This window comes from Phascolarctos cinereus, unplaced genomic scaffold (assembly GCF_003287225.1).
Source record: "Phascolarctos cinereus isolate Bilbo 61053 unplaced genomic scaffold, phaCin_HiC Scaffold_5;HRSCAF=322, whole genome shotgun sequence".
Lineage (NCBI taxonomy): Eukaryota > Metazoa > Chordata > Mammalia > Diprotodontia > Phascolarctidae > Phascolarctos > Phascolarctos cinereus.
In genome coordinates this window covers 140,208,955-140,231,242 of record NW_027555958.1, presented here as the reverse complement: position 1 = coordinate 140,231,242, position 22,288 = coordinate 140,208,955, and the positions used below count along the sequence as shown (strand labels likewise).

The following is a 22,288-nucleotide window of genomic DNA, read 5'->3' as shown; positions in this document are numbered from 1 at the left end:
TTGCTATGCCTTCTTTTCCTATGTAATCCTCATCTATATGCTTCTGTAAGTTCTTAATAAAGGAATAATATTGGAAACCTTTTTAAAAAATATCTTAATGTTATCAATGAGTTGGTGCTGTCTCTCATTCTTGTTATATGACCTATTTATCTCATGCTATTAATTTACACTACTTCTTGTATGTGTCATTAGTTATATGCTGCCACCTGTTGTTGATTATCTTTTGTCCTTTAAAAAATAAATTTTAATGATTAAGACGGATATAATTTTCCTCAAAGAACCTCTCAGAACAAAGAAGTAAAAAGATAAATTGAATCACACTGCAGAAACTGCATAAGACTTTCCATGATTCTAAGTTGCTTGCTGCTACAGAAGCCTATCTCTTTAATATTAGCAATATGGTGATGCAATATGATTATGAACTATGAATGCCATAATTTCAGAAGAGAGAAAAATTTCTGCTGCTCCAAAAGTTGATGGAAATACGAATGACCAGGTTTGGCAGAAATTAGGCTTAGACCAATATCTTACTCCATAAGTCAAAACTAAATAGAATTATAATTATATAGAACATCAAGCATTTAATATGGCTAAAAATTATAGGAAATGTTAAGACTTTACCATCATTTTTTTACATTGCTTTGGGCAGTTGGCTATCTTTGATGTTTACTACTAGCATAAACTCTAACTATAGAGAAAAACACTTATGTATATGAAATAGATATAAAATATATACAGCAACTCAATGGGCTATATGTATGAGCTATATGTTATCATATGGGAAATATGTTTTTACCAACTTTTTCCCCATTGTGGATGGTTAACATTTATCTTTTTAGGGAGGAGGAGGAGTAAGTCCAGACCTGTAATCTTACTGGTATAAGGACCTCCACGTCAGGAAACTTCCTCTAACAATGCAGATGGTTAACAATTCTGCAATTTATAGTCTGAGAATGTTTACTGGAAACACCAAGAGATTAAGTGACTTGCCAAGTATCACAGAAAAATATGTTAGAAGTGGGACTTGACCCCAAGTCTTTTCCTCTCTATTCATTACGGTGTGTTGCCCCTCCAAAACTGATCTACCTAAGGAATAATTATACATCTCACCAAAGAGGCTTTGTAGTGTTCCTAGGTTTGACACAATTAATATAATTACATCTATGAGTAGAACTGGAGAATCTTGCAGTTAATAAAGAATCTTGTTTGTATGTTGAGCAGGACATTTTCTATGATAATTTAGATTGGTAGATACCTTTATTTGTTGTTGCTATTCAGTACGTCCCTGAATAAAGACATACCTATAGTTGTACCTATTATAAAATCATCTATTAATTTAACATAGGTATGGGAGACACATTATTTGAGGGTCACCTGTAAGCTGAATTTTGTTCTACTAAATAAAATCCTAAAAAGGTCAGAAGTAACAGACATACCTAGGCATTCTACATATTTTTCAGTCAATTGTGTGACAATAAAGATGTGGTCTATTGTGGAAAACAATATATGTGCAAATATATAAAAGTATATGTACAAAAGCATACCTATTCCCTTCTTGTATTTTCAGACATTATATTGTGTTCTACCAAGGAAAATACTTAAAAGAAATAAACAAATAATAAATACATCCAGATAATCTCTATATTTTTCTACTTTGTCCTCTGTAATTAGATGCTGGTAAAAGAGTTGGAATCATTTTCATGGTGGCTTGTTTGCTTAGACTCGTGAGCACTCTACAGCAAGATTATCAAGGGTTCTACGAAATTATACTTCTTGTTAGCTTTGAGTGCATGATAAAATCAACTTTTTTATTTGCCACTCCAAGAAGAACATGAATTATCCTTGTATTCTTTATGTCTTCTTGCATACATTTTTAGTGTATGCAATCTAGTTCCTTCCCTACTGTCACCTTAGTGGTTACTAAAGATGGAAGATTAAGAATAACAACACAACAGTTAAGCTGTTTGTAGACTATTTAAAACTATGTGATTGTTAGCATCCTATGCTTCTTTCTTGCGCCCCTTGATTTCTATCACTGTAGAAATACATGTTTGAGGGCCTTTCCTTTATATTTGTGTCCATTTATTCTCTAGTGGCCAGTCTCCTGGTGCAAACCTTTGGATTGAGTCTTCATAAAAAAAATTAACCAATAACCATAAAAGGAACAGCAATTACTATATGATACCTAGTTTAGCAGTGAGGAGAACTGCCATCTAGTTAGGGATCAGCTGTATCTTTCAAGTTAGGTTAGCTTATTCCAAAGTTCAGAAGTTGAATTTTTTTCCAGGCACATTTTTTCCTTTCTCTTCTTGCTTGATGAAAAGGTTTATACAGTTTTTGTTGTTTTGAGCCTGAAGAAGTCAGCCTAATATCTAACCGGTTATGAGTATGCATAAACAATATTTTTAACACTACTACATTTTTCAAGGCCCCCCCCGCCCTTCAAAGAGCTGTGAACTTTCCTAATAAAGAATAGAACCTCGTCCAATGTCATTACAGGGAATTAAATTCTCACAATCCTGAAAAACTATCTTGAGTATTTGGGAAAAGGCATAAAATGACTGTACTGATGAATTTCTATTTATTAGTTTCAGATTTTATTGGTATAGAGAACTTTTGGTAAGGAAACTCTCTTGTACTACTGCAGATCCACAGCTGTTCTGCTCTGCAATGTAGAGAATTACAGTTTCCTGGGAGATGGGAAAGAACTGAGTGTCTAGTATGGCCAATAATCACTATACAGAAAGTGGAAAATTGCTATCATTTTTTTTACATTGCTTTGTAAGTGTTGGCGATTCTTGATGCTTACTATCAGGCTAAACTTAACTATGAAACCTCTGGGATTCACTAGAGCCTCAACAAATACTGAGGGCAGCTATCAAACTGGAAGCGCTCCAAGGTTATCTCTGTAATGAATGAGTTCCAGTGCTACTAAAGAGCATTCTAATTTTATAGGAGGTTCCTGGAGGTATGTCAGTTTAGACCCTTTAGCTCCTGCATTGGTTAGATTCCTTAAGAAGGCCATGAAACTTGATTCTAGAGGGCCAATGATGAAGCATGCTAGACACACTTCCTGATGGAGAGGTGATGGACTTCGGGTGCAAACAGAGACATATATGCAGACATACATGTTTTGGATATGGCCAATGAAGCAGTTTGTTTTGCTTGATCATGCATATTTGTTACAAAGGTTTTGTTTTTGTTTTTTAATGGGGGTATGGGAGGGTAAGAAATAGAGCTTTGTTAATTAAATAAACTAAGCTAAATTTTAAAAGGCTCTGTAGCTGATTTATTCCGTCTAAGTGTCAACACTAACTATAACTAGTAGGTTTCCTGTATTAAGTGAATACTGAAAAAGATTCCCTTGGATCATCAATTTCAATCCAAGATAGTCTCAAAACCAAATGTTTTATAACAATGACCAGAAATATTCAACAGTTCAAAAGAAGCTTCTAAGAAATAAACAATCTTCAGCTGTTTGAGTCAGTCTCTAGGCTAATAAGAGCAAAAACCCACCCCCCTCCCATCCACAGTAATTGGTTAATAAAGGACCAAGGTAGATATTAAAAAAGCTATTCAGCCAATCCAGGTAAACAGATATTAAAAAAAAAAACCCAACACCTCATACTTATTTGGCTTTATCTACCATCCAGTTATTTGCACTTATAAAATATTAGCATAAAAAGTTGTGATTTCATCTAATATCTATCTAATACCCACAATACTAAAAAAAAACCAGTAAAACAACAAAAAGAATACCAAAGACAATCCTTACCCCTTAAGTTTACAGCTTAAGGAGAAAAGATACATAGATTATTCTTGTAGTAAGTATAATTTTCTTTTTTTCTTTAGGTGGAGCGCTTTCTTGATTTCTTACTCTGTTCAGGGTTGGTCAAACTGACAAAATAATAAGGTCCCCAGGGGAAGAAGACAAGGAGATCTATCATTAAACAGCACTGAGATGAATAACGGAGGCATGATCACCAACGTCTACTTTTTCTCATAAGTAATCTGCCCGTTTCCATTACTGGGATTCTTTCATGTTAATAATTCATGTTTATTTGTTGAACTATAGAATTAAGATTTTTTTTCCTTTTTCTCTGAATTTGTGACAAAGGCCATGTTGATTTAATTTTTTCCCCAATAGGTCATTATAAGTCAAAGCACATTCTTATTCCATATTTTCTCTCATATGGCCATTCTTAGATGGTATTGGTGGGTAGAACTTTATTGTCTATGGAAAGCAGCCCTGCTGACCTAACCACTTAAGAGATTTGAAAAGCTGAGCTCCTTTGAATTTTATTCAAAAGTGTTATTTAGTTAAAATATTTTTTGTAGAGTTTAATAAACATTAAAGTAAGTACAATATTTCCTTGGCATTTATTAGTTAATTGTTTTGAGTTATATTCTTAAGATAGCTATTGTCCTAACAGTAATGTAATAGTTTGTTTAAATATTTTCTTAGTGTATGTGCAATCATGGTAAAGAAGGGCATAATAATTCAATTGGCTTACAGATTCATCCTAATTAAGGAATCTATCACACTGAAATAGTTATGCTATATATAATATATATTTTATAAGAACTCTTTTTATCACTAAAATATAGTAAAAATGTTAGTAGCTAATCTATCAAATACATATCTCCTTACTTAAACTTAACTATATATAAATTTTGTTTAATATAATGAAACTTACGACATTTGTAAAGCTGAATTTATTTCCTTGAGTAGCTCGTTAGTCTTATTAAAATCTGCCCGCATGATATTTTTCTCTCTGAGGTGGTCTGCTGTCATGACATCCAGCTCTTTTTCAAGTTTCTTGTTAAAATCTTGCTCATGCAACCTGTTTTAATTTATTTATTTTTTGTTAAGAAAAAGTTATTTGTAAGTCACTCTTTTATTTTACTGTATTCTGCCAGGTCTGAAATGGTTATATACATGGAAAATTTGTAGAAATAACCTACGTTATACTACTTACTTCTCTAATCTTCTAAATAGTAAAAATTGTATCCTTTAATGCTTTTTAAAAACATTTTAAAATTATTTTGGTTAATCATATCGATTTTCCAAAATTTATAAAAATACACTATTTAAACTATAAGTATACTTCATATCCCGTACATATCACCATTGCCAACAAATGATGGAAAACAGACTTCCAACTCCTTAAGAAGATGGCATCTTGGCATTATAAGATGTTAAATTAGCCTATTCCACATGACAGTTTTTCATATTAAACTGCATTAATATACACATCTTTTTTAATACATGAGAAAAATTTTCTACTGTAGAAAAAGTAATACCTTATTTGCTGGTTTGATTCACTGCGTATTCTGAGAATTTCTTTTCCCTTAAACTCCAACTCTTTTGTTAAAGCACTTATACTATCATGAAGATGTTGTATCTCCTTATCTAATTCAGATATGTGATGTTCTCTGTGCCTTAGTTCCTCTTGTAAATCTGATATGCGACATATATATTCTTCATCCTGTCACAGAAAAAGAATTCTTAAATGTTTTAATACATTAATATTCTGTTCATATGTGAGGAGACAGATTTGGGTCATGTGTACAAATCTAGATACAGGGGTTACAAAGCACAAATCAATCTTACCTACACCATAGGGCCCAAATTTCCTCCATTAGTATTTAAAACTTCTCATGATTTAGCCTAAACTTAACTCTTCCAGCCTTATCTTCCACTACCACCCTTTAATTACCTTATATTCTAGTTAAAATGGATTATTTACCACTCCACGTACATATCTATGAAAGTCTTGGTATGGAAGTTTTCTCCTTCCGTACCATTGCTCAGTTTCTTCTGTCCTTTCTGTACTGCTCTGTCATGTCAATCTAATTGCTATCAATTCCTCAAAATATGGCTCAAATAACATCTCCCCACCTTTCAACCCTGATGGAACTAATGTCTCCCTTATTTCAATTTCCATAAATTTGTTAAGTATTTAATTTCACATTTTTCTTATGTTACATTTGTGTTCATGTAATCTCCCAATGATAAGGTCTACAAGGGCAGAGACTATGACTTACTTTTCTTTGTATCCTCCAGTGTCTCATATATATAGTAGATACCCAACATACATTGCTTGAAAAAATAAATAATTGGACTGGCTCCTTTCCTAGTGCCTATAAATGTGTTCAGGTTTTTCTGTAGCCTAAAAAAATCTTCCTTTTGACCCTTTCAGCCCTTCAATTGGTTGTTCTATAGCTCTCCTCTTTTTCCCTGCTAAACTCCTAGAAAAAGTAGTTGATAGCATCCTGGAAAGATCCAGAAAAGAAGGAAACAGACAAGGGTCACACAGGATCAGAAAGCCTGGGTGAAGCTTTTAGAACATTTACTTCATTAATACGATTTTCAATTTGTAGAGGGCATGATTCTTTTATAGTATTTTCTACTCAGTAACTTGAAGCTTCATTTTCCAACTAACAAAATGGCAAACCTTATGGCTAGATCTCACCGTTGCACAAATAAGAATATAAAACAGTCAATGAAAATATATAAAATAGGATTTCATGTGACGAAAGCATATATGCAAAGGTCAAATTTTTACTCTTTAGAACAAAACTTCAACATATAAAAATAAAATGCCTACCAGGAATACTGGTTATTGCATTATGGTCTTTAAAAATTATTAATGTTTGCCACATGGCTGAATATTCTTATTTACCTGTCTTCTGCCAACTTCTCTGCTTCTCTCCAGTTCCATTTTAGCAGCTATCAATTCTTGCTGATGATTATGCCTTAACAAATCCATTGCTGCTGCATGTTGATGATTTAGTTCTGAGCGTAAGGAAGCTGGTTTCCATGAAAAAGGGGATCAGTTATTTCAAAAGTATTACTGATACTTTAGTAAAAGAAAATAAATAAGAATATTGCTGCAATTGAAACTGCTATAAATTATATATACCATGGGGTACGCACATTTAAGTACATTATTCTATCTTCAATAAAAATGGTAATTAAAACTCTAAGAAATGTGAAGTCTATCTGGATAGAAGACTTCCTACAACTATTTTAACTTTACTGTGTAAGTGGTATTATGATGAGTAAAATGTGATTACTGTTTTTCATTATTATTAGATTAATAGTATATGAAGAGATAAAGACCAATCTCTCACTCAATGTAAGAATCTCAACCAACTGATCCATAAGCAAGTATTTCTTAAGTGTTCACTGCGCTAAGCTCCGAGGAAACAAAAGTCAAAATATGAAACAATTTTTGTTCACAAGCTGTTCTATTCTAAGCTCCTCTATTCCTCATACATGTTCAAGTTTCTGCTTGCACCCACACAATGTTCAAGCAGAAAGCTTGCTTGTTACTTCATATGGTAACCCATTCCAATTTAAGAAAGCTTATATCTCATCGCAATGGCTCCCAAAGTTGCTATACCTTTAAAAATGACAAAACAAAGAACTTCATAATTTCTTTTAATTAAAGCATATCCTATTAAAAACAATTCCTTTGCTTTAATTTAGTTCTCGCACAAGTTAAGTAAAACCTGTGTTTCCATTCTACTAATGCTCCCCTCTACAGCTGCCCTTAGTTTTGACTTGTAGTGACTTTTAAAGGAAAAGGGAAAGTGAAACTGTCCAATATCTCTTAATCATAATAAAGACTGGCAACATTGCCTGATGGCTTTCCTTTTGTATTCCACAATACTCAAAAACACTTCTGTCTTCTCTTCATGTACAGAAATTGCATGTATCTAGTGTTAACAGCACATAAAGTAAAAAAATAATGTGGGAAGGTTGGGCGTGAAGCAAGGAGAGAGGGCTTTGAACAGAAGAGAGGATGGGAGAAAGAATAATGACAACATTCTAGAAAACTTTTAAGTAACTAGTAATTATGTAGTTCCTTAAAAAGCTCAAAATGACTTCTCTCCTTTTCAGTTGGTAGTGATTTTTAAATCTCGTGGCTAAAATTTGCTAGGAACGTTTTAAGTCACAACGGAATGTCAAAATTAACCGTTCATCCACCTCATTAATAAATGTTGAAAATTGTAAAGGTGACTCTAGTGAGCAACTGAGCAAGAAATGAGTTCTTCCCTCATGTGATTTCAATAGAAAAGGGACTTTCTTGGTAAGGAAATTCCTTCTAACAATTCAGATGGCAACTCTGGTAAGTCTTAGAGAATTACCTGGAAGGACAACTCACTTGCACAAGATTCCAAGGCCTGCTCTCTACCCACTTCACCATGCTGCTTTCTTTCCTGCCCACTCCCCCACACCCCGTGCTTTTCTGGCCTAGACTTGGGATTTCATTACTATAGCAAGGAACTTTCCTCTATTAATACAGATCAGAAATTGCTCATCAGCTTATAACTTCATAGAGTTGACTGAGACATTGAGAAATTTATCAAGCAGTTCTACCTATGAGCTCATATCTGTCAAACTTCTTTTTTTTTAAGTTCTGCAGAAGCACTAGAAAGCTTTCAGTTTCATCTGGGGTTGAGGTGAGAAGGGTCCCTTAACTTCCAATCTCTACCTCAATGTGCTGTCCAGGTATGGAGACAAATTGGTAAAGCACCATGGGATATTGCTGCAGGTAGCATGGAAAATTGGACATTTCTTCTTTTTGAGAGGTCTGTACTTCCCTCTCTTCTATCCTTTTAACCTTCATCTGGTAATGATATGTGTTTATTCAAGTGAAAAAAACCTTACATGTATATACTTTATTCTGATAAAATTTCTTAACATTAAAGTAATTTTAATTGCTGGTATATATAAATCTGTTTAAATGGAGGAATATAGTAAACAAGTATACGCAGGATTAGTTTTGCTGCCGTTGTTCAGTAGTTTCAGTTGTGTATGACTCTTTGGGACCCCTTTTGGGGTCTTCTTGGCAAAGATACTGGAGTGGTTTGCCATTTCCTTCTCCAGCTCATTTTACAGATGAGGAAACTGAGGCAGCAAAGAGGGTTAAATGACTTGCCTAGGGGTCACATAGCTACTAAGTATCTGAGGCTGGATTTGAACTCTGACTTCAGATTTGGCACTCTAACCACTGTGTCCCTAGCTGCCCCAAGAATTATAATCTAGATCAAAAAGTACCTAACATGGCCTTCCCTTCATCTTCCAATTCAAATCGAAGCGTTTGAAGTTCCTGTTCCATTTCTATCCTGAAACCCTCCATGGACATTCTATGTGCATCTTTTAATGACTGAAGCTCAGCTGAATGTTTCTCTTGTAACTGGTTTTCAAGTGCCTAGAACACCAAGAACAAGAAGTAATCAACTTTTATGTCTTAATGAAACAAATAAGTAGCAAGAGAAAAAAAACCCCAAATAAATGACAAATGTATCTAAGTACTTTTTTTTTTTTGCAGGTCCAGACATGTGATTTTGCTGGTGTAGAAAGGTCAGAGTAAGCAAACTCTGCACTTGCACATCTACAATCGTTCTGTAACAGGTAGCGTTACATAGTTGCTTAGAGACAATGGCTGGTTAAGTGTTTGGACCCAGGTCACAAAGCTAAGAGGTGTTGGAGGCAGAACTTTAATCCAGGTCTTCCTGACTTCTGATTCTCTCCTCTATACCACTATAGTGGTCTCTTCAGTCTATGAACTAGAGTAAATGAGTCTTTTATCTATGAATTGTAACAAATGCCAAACTTCTTTAGTATTCTAGTGAATAAAACAGTATTCCATAGGCCAAAAACTCTGTTCAAAGGACAGATTATTAAACAACAAAGTCATACAATTTTCATCAAATGGATTTCCTTTTTCTGTTTATTCTTTCTCCAGTCATAGGCTCCTTATCACCAAATCCAATGACCTTTTCTTCCTTAACTCTTCTTCAGTACATAATAGGTGATCACTAGCTTCTTAATATCTTTTTCCTCTTAGCTTCCATTCACTACACTCATAATTCTTCTTTTACCTTTCTGATGGTGACTCTTCTATCTTTTTTTCTGGCCTCCTTATCCATTTATCTATTAAATGTGAGTGGTCTCAAAGTTTTGTATTCAAACCTGTTTTCTTCTCTTTGTTTATTCTCATCCTTAATGATTCTATTCACTCCCAAATATTTCCTCCACAGAGATGATTTTCCAAATCTGTATTTTCATTACCATCTTGTTGCTAGAGGCTTCAGTTCTGGATGACCCCTTTTGCAGTTAACAAGTGGGGTAGCAGTTAAAAGGAAGTCAGAATGCTAAGAATTACAGTTTTCAGACCTTACTTACTATTATCAGACCTTCACTACTTTAAATGAAGGTTCTCTAAATGTGAGATCTCTGTTTGCAAACCAATACAATGGCATACTACTAGACAAAATGAATTATGTTAAACTGATATTATAGACAAACACAGCCAGAAGACAAAGGGAAGATTGAAAGGGTTCTTCCTAATCCCTTTAGGTTCTTTATTGTCCACATTCTACAGAGGACATTCCCTGTCCCTTCAGTCATTAACATTCTCCCATCTCAAGATTGCACTTTGATTGCTCATCTCTTCTGCATTCGTCCCACATTCCTCTGTTTTACAGTAGTTTGAGGGTATCTCCTTTTCTCTGCTGGGCCCTCTGAGGGGATAGTGCCCCATCTACACTTCTAGCTTCTCAAGCATCTCTTATTCTATTTTGGACTCAGTCAGGACAAATTAACTTTAATCAAATTGAGAGGATTGGAAGAAAAGCAGAATGTCATGTTATAGATACATACAATAAACAAGCTGAAAGCTATATAAACACATGCTATCAGTTGGTGCACATTGAGTGGCTTAGATAGCTGGTTTCTTGATAGAAAGCCAGGTTCATCTGTCAATGTTTCACTTCATGCCTTTTCTGTTGGCCCTTCCCTTTGGTTTTTCAAATTCTAGTTTGTAGCACGGCCTTACATATAAGGCCTTATGCCTTATCGCCCCTTTAGATTGCCAACATTCTGAGGCAGATAAAATTCTACCTTACTTTTTATATTTTGAGGATTTAATAGATGCCTTTTAGAGGTTAATAAATGTTTGCTCAATGGAACTGAACTGAACTGAATATGAGTCTGTAAGTCAGGTACAAACCTCCTGTTATGGTGAGGTAAGGTTTCCGGATTAAATGCTTTTCTGAAGCCTGAATTTTCATTTTCATTAAATGAACAGATCTATTCAGGCAACATAAACACAACTTCCTTAACTTTTGCCAACCCTGGAATCCAAGAACTTGCACTCTCCTAAGGGTTATCTTAGTCTGGAGAGAACATGGACTGCTTATAGCATCCTTATTTGCTGTTGTTTAGTTGTTTCTAGTCATGTCTGATTCTTCATGATCCCTTACAGGTTTTCTTGGCAAAGATACTGGTGTGGCTTGCCATTTCCTTCTCCAGCTCATTTACAGATGAGGGTTAAGTGACTTGCCCAGGATCACGCAGCTAGAGGCTGTGTATGAGGCTAGATTTGAACTCAGGTCTTCCAGACTCCAGGCCTAGCACTGTATTCATAGAGCCATTTAGCTGCCTCAGCATCATTCTAGGACATCTTACAGAATGCTTTGCAGAATAATTAGAGGCAACAAATAATGTTAAAGTATTTTTGCTTTCCAAGTTTCTCTCATTTCCATTTCATTGTGAGTTGCATAGGTAAGGAAAAAAGAGGAAAAAAATGTTAGTCTGGTCAAACACATTTTGCTTATATGTACTCAGCCTTATAAGAGAGCATAGATGATAAAAGATTATCAGTGCACGATAATATTAAAGGCCTATGGCTGTGTCTCTATGATTATGGACAAGATGGACTGAATGGAACATTCAGTTCAGTTGGATTTATTCATTATCACTATGTGAAAAGCCACATAATGTAAATCTAGACCCAATCATTCCTAATGCTAGCATGGAATTAAACTACGGAGCTTGAACACATTTTTTTCTTTTCTAGTTCAATTTATTACAATTGTATCCATTAGAACTATGTCACCAGACACCATGTCAATACACATGAACTCTTCTGTTAAGGAACTCACATCCTAAAAAGACAGAAGCATTGTAAATACATAAATAAAGTAAAATGGGGTTGGGTTTGGCTTTTTTCTTGGGGAGGGTCTCTGTAAAATAAGTTCTGAAAACTTGGAAGGCTATTTATGATTAGATCAGACTCAGGGATTTTCAAAATATGCCATTTTGTCACATTTAATGTCATTAAAAGATGCTAAATATACCTTTTGCTCTTGTTCTTTTGTTTCTTCCATATTTTGAAATGCAAGGACATGTGCTTCTTTTAAGGACTTGTGTCTTTGTTGGTGTTGTTCTTCTAACTCTTCAAGCTCTTGTGTAAGCCGTTGTCGCTCCTGTGTAAACTGGGCTTGTAGTTGCTGCAAAGAAGTCTGAGACTGGGACAGCTGCATCTCCAAGTTCTGTTTCAGCAAGGAAATCTATGCCACGGGAGGACAGACAAGTATAAATACAAAGCACATTTTATGAACTGTCACTCCACGGGAAAAAGTCTTTCAATGATAATTGATTTTAATTAAAACTTTTTTAGGAAATTTTCACTTGTAAAATGTTTACTGTATGATGACACTGTAATATTTGTGTTTAATAATTTCCATTTCATTTTTCACAAGTTGTTCTTGAAACTGTATATAAAGTTCCTAGATTTACTGTATATAAAGTTCCTAGAACTTCCTGGGGAATAATGTAATCTATATGCAGAAACACAATCATATATTCTGAACTGCAATAAAATGTCAAATGTATCACACGAAATAAGGTTGTATTATAATCACACTCACTTATATATTTGTAATTATGCAAATATATAAATTTATTTAAATTAGTTGCATCTACCTCAAGAGGACAGTATCAAAAGGTCAATTTGCTTTTACAAACTTTCTTTTAAATCTAGGTTATAAAATATTTAAAAAAACACATTAGAAATATTTGCTATTTCATTATCTAATATCCTTATTTGATTTTTCTTTCTTAAAATGGTTACCATAAAGGACCTTAATTTTTAAAAAGTAGTGCATAGGCCATCAAGCCATAAAGTCTTCTAACTCTCTTTTTACTTTACCTCTATGCCAGTATCAGGTGCTTTCCTTTCAATCCAAGAAAATTATTTACTAAATATTTTTGAAGACAGGTAACACTACTCCCAATATAAATTTGTACTATACCTGTCAGTTTTAATACAAACAAAATCTCATGGTTTTTCTTTTGTTCTAAGTATGAAGGGTAAATGTCTGCATTGCATGTGTTGACAGACACACATGATGAAACCAGTTAATTTTGTTTGATGTCCTATTTAATTTCTGTTCTAATGGCCACTACCCTTTAAACTTATATTAATCAAATTCCAAAAATAGCTGCTGCTAAATATAGTGGAGGAATAGCAATTAATGAGGGACTGTGAAATCAGTAATTAAAAATGCTATATGCAAATCAAGCTAAATAGATTTTTCTGCTAATGAGAAAAATGATTTTAGAGTAAATAAATCCCTTCTTCTAAGTGGTAGGAAGATAAGTATAGGGTTTCATATTCCCCAGAAGCAAAATGAAGACTACTTTCATGATTCTTACAAGGAAAGATTTTATAAATGAGAAACTTAGTAAGAGGTGGGCTGAAGAGTCACTTAAACAGCAGATTAAGAAAGGAGAAAGAAGTATGGGTTGAAGACACAGTTCAGAAGCAGATGTTTCTCTTTTAACCAGTAAGATATAATCAAAGAAAGGTCTCCCTCTTGCTAAAGAAAGTAGTAAGCCCAGGAACTGGGGACAAACCACCTAGGTTGTTGTATTTTTGCAGTCCAAACTGAGCTTCAAGGTGAATTGTAAAGGTCAGTGTATGCTGTTATGAAAGAGTTAAGAATTAATGAGTTAGGAAATATATATTCATAAATTGACAATATAAATAAAAATCTTGGGAATGTTATTTTAATAAATTGCTCTTTAGTAGTATCATTTTAAAATTATTTAAGGAATATAAGTACTAGTTATTTTAAAACTGTATTTTTGTACAAAACTGAATTTTGTAAACTCACATTTCTACAGCTAAAGGCAAAATGGGTCAAAGAACAGAACCAGCCTCACACAGACTGTATACAATTATTACTCTAATGGTAGCCTTAAGGGGCAGTTCTTAAGTGGTAAGTCAACCTCTTAAATATTAACAACTGCAAATCTAAGTCATAGAGGCAACAGCCAGTGCCATCTCCTGGGGGTACAGAACCTGAGGTCAATAAGGCTATGTGGCCCTTACTCCCCACCCATAACACTTATACAGGTGAAAATCAGGCTGAATCATACATTAAGGACAATTACAAGTGGGGGGAAAAGAAGTCAGAGAAGGTCAACATGCAGCCTGAGGGGTGTGTGTATGTAAGGGCTGACGGGTGTGCATGTGTATGAGTCACCTCCTTTTCCCCAGCTGGCTGCCTTCATGAGTCAAATGCCCAGCCCACTGGTTCCTGAAGCAGGACAGGTCCCCGAAAAGCATGGGGCCCAGGCGCTCACCCTGATTCACAGTATCCTAGGGGTTCTCTGGTGACAGCTTTGTCACAACATGTATGAAGGGCTCTGGGAAGAAGAGGAAATTGACATTTTCTAAATGAAAGACCTTATAAACCAATAATTTTATTTTTAAGCTTGCAAAACAGTATTAAATAGGAAAAAATACTTGATAGTGTCCTCTGAGTATGTACTTAGATTTGTAGCCACAGAAATTTAATCGATTAAATGTAATGTGCCTGTGCTGTTGTGCATTAACTTAAAAGTTCACAGCACCAAAACCACGCCCCCCATCATCAACCAAAAAAAAATTTATATTATATTACTTATTATGACTAACATTTTCAGTGTATAAAGAAAAAGGAAATTTCTGAGGAAATATTACATTTAGATTAACTACAAATGAAAAATCATATTATTAAATGTCTTTTACATAAAAGTATCTACATGTTATGTTAAACAAATTTTCCTGCAATGGGAAGAGTAATTTTGGAAATCTTTTTTCAAGACAGATAATATCAGTTCTCATATAAATCTACATTCTAAATTTTCCCAGAATAAAAACAAGTCAATACATGTTTTATAACATAAATATTCTTTAACTTTAAAACCATTCCAAAATAATACAATTTTACTTCAAACATTTCTCTGGATACCTGGATAAAGCTCTTGATTCATTTTCAAGACAACTCTACTCAAAGAACCTTTGTCATGCAATTTAGCATTCAAATTTATTGATTGTTGCTCTTTCTACAAATGAATTAGTTGGATGGCATAAAACTGTCAAGCCATATTCAGCATGAAAATTATATGGCATTTAAAAAACAAAAATGAGAAAAGCAATGCAAAATGAATTGGTATTTTTTATAAAAACTGAATTTGGTATATGCTGTGAAAACATAATACAGTAAAACCTCATTAATTTGAAGCACAAAAGACAACAAAAATAATTCTGAATTTAATAAGTTTGGATACAACTTTTTGTTACATAATAATATGGCATGTAGTTAACTGAAACAGCATTTTAAAAAAAATTATGCACTATTTTAAATGTGCTGATAGAAACAAAATGAGGTTATACAGTATATAAAGCTATAGTTTCATCCACACTGATTACAATTCTCAAATACTCTGACGATTATTTTAAATATTTTTATTTTGCTAGTTCGTATTTGATTACTTCTTAATGCTCTCCAATTCAGTTAATTTTATCATTATGTACTTGAGTCTCACTTTCTCCTAAGTTCTCATTTTTATTTCACTTATTTAAATTATGTGATACATGCTTAGATTAATAAGCACACTATACTGCACAGTGTCTTCTTAAAAATTTCCCACGTGCCAAACAGCATTAGTACAAATTGCAAGCTTCAGGTCTATGTCAAATGGAATTATGTGGTCTGATTAACTTTCTTGTTCCATCTCTATCAGATTGCTTTTTGGTAAATTTTTCATGTAGAAATGAGTTTGAAATCTAAACCTGAAGTTAAATTATTTAAGGAAAATCTTTGCTTAATAACCACCACCGAGTTTTCCAAAGGGTTCTGTGATGGACAGGACCCCCTCCACAGGCTTCACAGAGTCAGATCAGAAGTTGTTAATCTGAAGGACTTAAACATGTTGGGACTTTAAAAGAGAACACATAACATCATGTAAGAATACCCGAAACCTTAGCTTTCAGTGCTATCACCAGGTAATTCAGAATTTTCAAGATATTTTAAAATCTCTATAGTTCAGAAAATCCTAGAATGTTAATTTAGAGATTAAATGCCATAAGACTGTAAATCACTGGGCTCTTAGCATTAGAAGAGTAGTTAAGATGAAAGCATCAATTATTCCACAAACTCTAACTCACTGAATTCACGACATTATGATAATATTGTTGACAAAAAGGGTAGTCACATAGATCATAGGCTTGTAGATCTATATCTGGAAGAAACCTCAAAGGCTGTTTAACTCACATCCTCCATTTTAAAGATGAGGAAACTGAGGGTCAAAGGGTTTAAGTGACTTGCCTAAAGTCATTCAAGGAGTAAACATCAGAGGTGGAATTTGAACCTGGGTCCTCTGACTCCAAAACTAGAGCAACAGTCCTGGTAGATCCTAACAAACAGGTAGGTCTCAAATACGAGTGGTGATGAACTCCATGTCTGTAGTTAGGGGACCAGTTCAGAGAAGCTCATTATCAGTCGGGCAAGATGATAAAATTTTTAGCGTAGCAACTCTCAAAGACCAGTATGCGCATTGATGAAATGACAAGTGTCAAAAGTATCACAGTGCATCCTCAGTTTATTCTGTTAGCTAAGAGGGGGAGAATAAATAGTATATTTATTATCTCTACAATGAGGACAGTAGGTAAAGTCATATTAATTTAGTCTCCTAAAATGTTTAAACAACTACATATCTAAGTTATTTCTAAATTTGTATAGAAGTTTGAAAGGTAACAAGCTAATGTGTGTGTCTGTGCATTTAAAGCAAAGATTATAGAAGCAAGTTAAATTATAGGAGTAGTTAAATGGCAATCACAGGAATCTACTTGAATAAAACCTCATTTAACTTTGACCAGAGAACATGTCACTAAAGAACATTTCACTTTGGTGAATGAAGTGAAAAGGCTAAATTACAATTTTTAAAAAACATGCAGCAATTCAAACTAATAAAAGCCACATAGTTATCCTTAGGTTTTTTTAAATTAAAGAATACTTTGTTATTAGCATATATGCATATATACATATATATGTATCTATATCTTGTGCGTGTGTATGTGGTGTGTGTGTGTGTGTACATACACTTTCCTACAGAGACCACAAATCTCATTTAACTGTATCTCCTAGCAGTGTTCTGCAGAGTAAGGCCTTATTCAATGACAAAACACTAAAAACTTTACTCAAGAATGTGAATCGGGCAGCTAGGTAGTGCAGTGGATGAACTCTGGCCCTGGAGTCAGCTAGAGGGAAGGGAGACCTGAGTTCAGATATGGCCTCAGACACATGACACTTGCTGGCTGTTTGACTCTAGGCAAGTCACCTGGACCCATTTGCCTCACCCCTCCCCCCCAAAAAAGAATTTGAATCAGTACCCTTACAATATTTTTTAAAGATATTTTCTACATTACTACTATATAGTATTTATGGAGAAAATATCTGCTAAGCAAAGTTAAACTTTGGCCATATGCAGGTCCAAATAATCCCAAATTCTGAATTTAATGGATAAATGGATGAAGTTTTATCATCTCCTTACCCTTTCCTTTCAATTTTAAATGATAAAGGAGACCTATAGGGTAAAAAGTTCATGACTAATGGGGATAGTTAATAAGATGTCTTTAGAATATTTGTAGTATTATATGTTCCTGCTGAGTCTTCTAAAAGCTAACTAAAAATGTGAAAACTTATATAAGAACCAGCGCTTTTAAGAATTAATATAAGGGGCACTAGGTGGCACAGTGGATAGAACACGGGCCCTGGAGTCAGGAGGACCTGAGTTCAAATCCAGCCTCAGACACTTGACACTTACTAGCTGTTTGACCCTGAGCAAGTCACTTAACCCCAATTGCCTCACCCCCCAAAAAAAATTAATCTAGGGGAGGAGGAGGTAATTATTAAGGTAAGAATTAAGCATGGCACATAAATTTCTAAGAAATACTAATTAAATTCCTGTTAAGTGCTTAGTTTTACTACCTCTCCTTGTCATAGTGGGATAAAAAAGGCTTAGCAGTAGGAGTGAAATACAATTAGAAGGTCTTAAAGAATTGTAATATGTGGCTTACAAAGCTAGTGAAAGATCACTGTAAAATTTTCAGATGTTGGGTTTAGAACCTGAATACTTTCTAGGAAGAGTATAATTTGGAGAACACAAAGTCCAGAAATGATGATGGGCTCAGTCACTTAAATACAGTAGAACAGAGATATTACTTAGAAAAAAGTGTGCTGATATGTGATTCAGCTTAATTTTGACTATAGTTCTAGATCTTGTGTTGCCAACATCCTGCATTCCAAAGAGCGAGGCAAAGTATAGGTGATGTGAAAATAGCAAAACTAAAAATTAATTTCTAAATAGTCCGAATAGACTCAAGAATAATATGTTACTCTCAAAAGGGAAGAATTTCTAATGAAGTCTTATTTCAATAGAACTAATAATAACATAGTTATATGGTACTTGCATTCAGATTTTTCCTGTGAGGCTGACATGGTTATGACTTTGGTGCCATAAGAAAATCTCAAGTATAAATGTTTTCTTTGGTAAGTACAAAGAAGTTGGGGAGGTAGAAATAAATAGCTGCAGTTCAGCAGCAAAATAAATTTCAAAGTATATGAACTTTGAAGTGTGATTTCTCCAGGATGTCAAGGAAAACATTTCAAGGTTTATTCTCTTAATATTATGAAGTTAGTATAAAATTTATTTTTGTTCTTAGAAGAAAAACGAATTTTAAATTTATAAATATTACTTTGCTACTTCAATTTGTGCATCCTTCAATGCATATGAGTCACTATAAATCCCTGAAAGGCGATAAAATTTCATTGTGCATTTCTTTGTGCTTATAACTTTCGAATTTCTAAAATATTTCATGGACAAACATAAACATAAATTTTCCAAACTTTCATAAATATTTAACTGTATCTTTTAAGTCCTGAAGCTTAATAATGTTATGTTTTAATAAACTAAGAGTCCGAAAAAATAGAAATCCATTTTTAGTGTTTGGGTGTGTTGGAATTCATTGCCAATTTTATTACTAAGCTGACTAGTTAATTTTTAAAGCACTACCTTCATTCAGAGTATCAAAGAAAAGCATCGTCAATTTTTTATGCTTAAGAACAGTGCTATGAAAAGCTTGCTTTGATTTTGTATAAAATGCTATGTTTATTAATATGATAAAGTGTTACGCCAGATGTGAGCACATACACAAATGAATGGATGCAGTCCAAAGCTTTTATTAACCACATCTGAACACGTCTTCTTCATGACTCTACCAACGTGTATTTTGCTATCAACAGGCTGAAGCGTTAAAGCAATGAAGTCACTTATGCAAACTGAGAAGTGCAGCATGCCCTTGTGAGCAAACTCTAAGTGCAGCTCACTTACATTGTTGATAGATTTATGCAAAGCTTCACCCAGACAGTGCCTCTATGAAAAGATCACAGGAATAAAGGGAAACATTCAGAAATCAACTAAGTGAAAGAAAAAGGGATAAAAGGAAGAGTAAAACACAGAACATTAATTATACTGAGGAAAAAGTTGAAAAACTTCTGAGAAAGAAATTAGACAGACAAAATTGGTGAAGGCAATTTAAATTTTTAGCAGCCTTTTAAGTGTGCTGGATGTGTTTATCAGCATGTAGACTTACCTATGCAAAACATTCAGCTTTTGTGCACACCCATCAGTTCTCAGCATAAAGAAGTTTGTTCATCGTGGTTACTGAGGGCCTCAAAAGTAAATGTTCATTGGAAATTTTAAAGATTTAACAATAATCTAAACATAATGGTTTTGTGGGTGAAAGGAAGAAAAGTGTAAAAATAATCATTTTCTAGATATGTTTTGAGATGCTTTATCAAAACTTTTGAATCACACAGAAGAAAGAATTAGAAAGGGATAAAATCATGAGAGGGGAAATGTAATTTCATTTTGTACTGCCCTTACATTCTTATTAAACAGCACTTACAAAACAATAATTTTAGCAGAATATTATCTTAAACATAAAATTTCCTTTAAAATGGTTTTACTTTAGAGCACTCAGCCAATTTTTGGTATTGCTTTGATCTTCCACTAACTTTAAAGAGAAAGAATATGTTCGTTTTCTGTATCAAAAACCTAAAATCATGATAAGCTTGTGTCACAAATTGAAGATTTTGGAACATTTTCAATTCTATGGCCTCTCAAACTCAACATGTCGAAAACAGAATTTATCATTTCCACCCCACCAAATCATTCCCTCTTCTTAACTTGCCTATTACTGTCAAGGACCCCATCATCCTCCCAGCTGTCCAGCTTCATTCTCAATTCCTCACTTACTTATACCACATATCCAGTTTGTTACCAACTCTTGCTGTTATATCCCCATCTCTGTACTCAAAGCCATTACCCAGGTTTATGCTTTTCATTTCCACTTAGGCCACTACAACAGTCTTCTAAACTGGTTCCCTTGTCTCAAATCTCTCCTCATTCCAATACAGTTTCCAAACAGGTCTGAACCATGTTACCTTCTTGCTCAATAAGATACAGTGGCTCCTTACTCCTTCCATGAATGGCTATAAACCAGTCACTAAGTGTTTATCAAGTGTCCCCTACGTGCACATATACAGGTATATATAAAATATATACATAAGGTAGCTTTGTGGGTGGCTGGAGTGGGATAATAGCAGCTGGGAACAGAGGAGGTCAGGAAAAGCTTTCTGTAGAAGATGACCTAGAATTTAATTCCTTGAATTAAACTCAAGAGTAATTCATCACATAGACATTAGGTAACCAAGTAAACACTATGGTTTTCAAAAAGACAGACACTTAAAACTAGATGATCTCTGAAGGGAACCAGGGATTCTAATGGGCTAAGTGAAAAGATCATTCCAGGAATAAGAGATAGTCATGCAAAGACAGAGATATGGGCTTTGAAGTGTTATGTACAAGGAACAGAGAAAGCTAGATGGGGGACAAGTAGGGAAGGATTTTAAATTCAAAAAAGAATTTGCAATTGATTCTAGAATAGGGAGTCACTAGAGTTTATATTGAGTAGGAACTGAAATGCTCAGATCTGTGTGGAGGATAGATTGGAGAAGACTCCAAATAGAAGGCTATTCCAATAGTCCAGGTGAGAGGTGAGGAGGGACTAATTAGGATGGCGGCCCTTTGAGTACAGAAGGGTACAGATGTGAGAGATTTTGTAGAGGCACAACTAAATAAATATGTTTACCTAGACCATAGCTCTCTTCCCTTGCCACTATTCCCCAAGATGTATGATAGCCTCAAGAGAATGCAAGTTCCTTGAGGGCAAGGACTATCTTATATTTGTACCCCAGTACTTAGCCTGTAGGTGCTTGGCATATAGTGCCAATACTCTTAACTGACTGATGTTAGTTTGATGTAAATTAAAAAGGATGGGTAGGATACAAACTGATTCGACGCCATTATGGATTTGGGATTGCATCTACTGGGAGACCATTCCTACCAACTCTTATTTAAGCAGTAACCTTTTTGGGGGGAGAGGAGTAGTGATAGAGGACCAGACATTATTTCATTGATATGGTGAGCTTGCTCTCCATAAGGAAACTCCCTCAACTAATGCTTATTAGCAGCTGTTCTGCAATTTATACTGTTTTTAAAGAGTAATCTGGCTCTGTTATTAAATGACTTGCCCAAGAGCACAAAGCCAACATGAGTTAAAAGCAAGCAATGGCATTTTGTTGTTGTTACTCAGTCATATTTTAGTCATGTCTGATCTTTGTGACCCCATTTGGGGGTTTCTTGGCAGAGATACTGGAGTGATTTGCCGTTTTCTTCTCCAGCTCATTTTATAGACAGGGAGACTGAGGCAAACAGGGTTTAGTGACTTGTCCAGGGTCACTGCTAGGAAGTATCTGAGGCCAGACTTGAACTCAGGAAGATGAGTCTTTCTGACTTCAGTCCTGTAGTCTATCTACTGTGCCACCTAGCTGCCCAATAATATTTGATAGAGGTTCTAAAGAAGCATGTCAGAGAGTAGTATGACTTGTAAAATACTTCTTTGCTACTATGCTAAAAGCTGATGCTAACTCTAAGGATCATACAGATATCCTTAGGTTGGTCTTGTTTTCTTTCTAAGAAGAAAAGGGTATAACACTGATAAGCAGTAGAATAACTGCCTGAAATCTGCATTGT

At 34.4% G+C, this 22,288-nt stretch overlaps 1 protein-coding gene across 7 annotated transcripts in view; it reads right to left on the bottom strand.

Moving 5' to 3' along the window:
* Positions 1-22,288, bottom strand: part of FAM184A (family with sequence similarity 184 member A) — a 106,833-nt gene that overhangs the window by 10,793 nt on the left and 73,752 nt on the right. For 4 of the 7 annotated variants that reach the window (XM_078155179.1, XM_020971630.2, XM_020971635.2 and 1 more), the window contains exons 10-15: positions 19,523-19,564; positions 12,157-12,369; positions 9,071-9,224; positions 6,687-6,814; positions 5,305-5,489; positions 4,698-4,844 (exon numbers count right to left, since the gene is read on the bottom strand). In XM_078155179.1, the coding sequence (XP_078011305.1) occupies positions 4,698-4,844; positions 5,305-5,489; positions 6,687-6,814; positions 9,071-9,224; positions 12,157-12,369; positions 19,523-19,564 (869 nt within the window). The remainder of the gene's footprint in view (positions 1-4,697; positions 4,845-5,304; positions 5,490-6,686; positions 6,815-9,070; positions 9,225-12,156; positions 12,370-19,522; positions 19,565-22,288) is intronic. The other 3 variants (XM_020971632.2, XM_020971631.2, XM_020971633.2) reach the window with 3 other exon arrangements.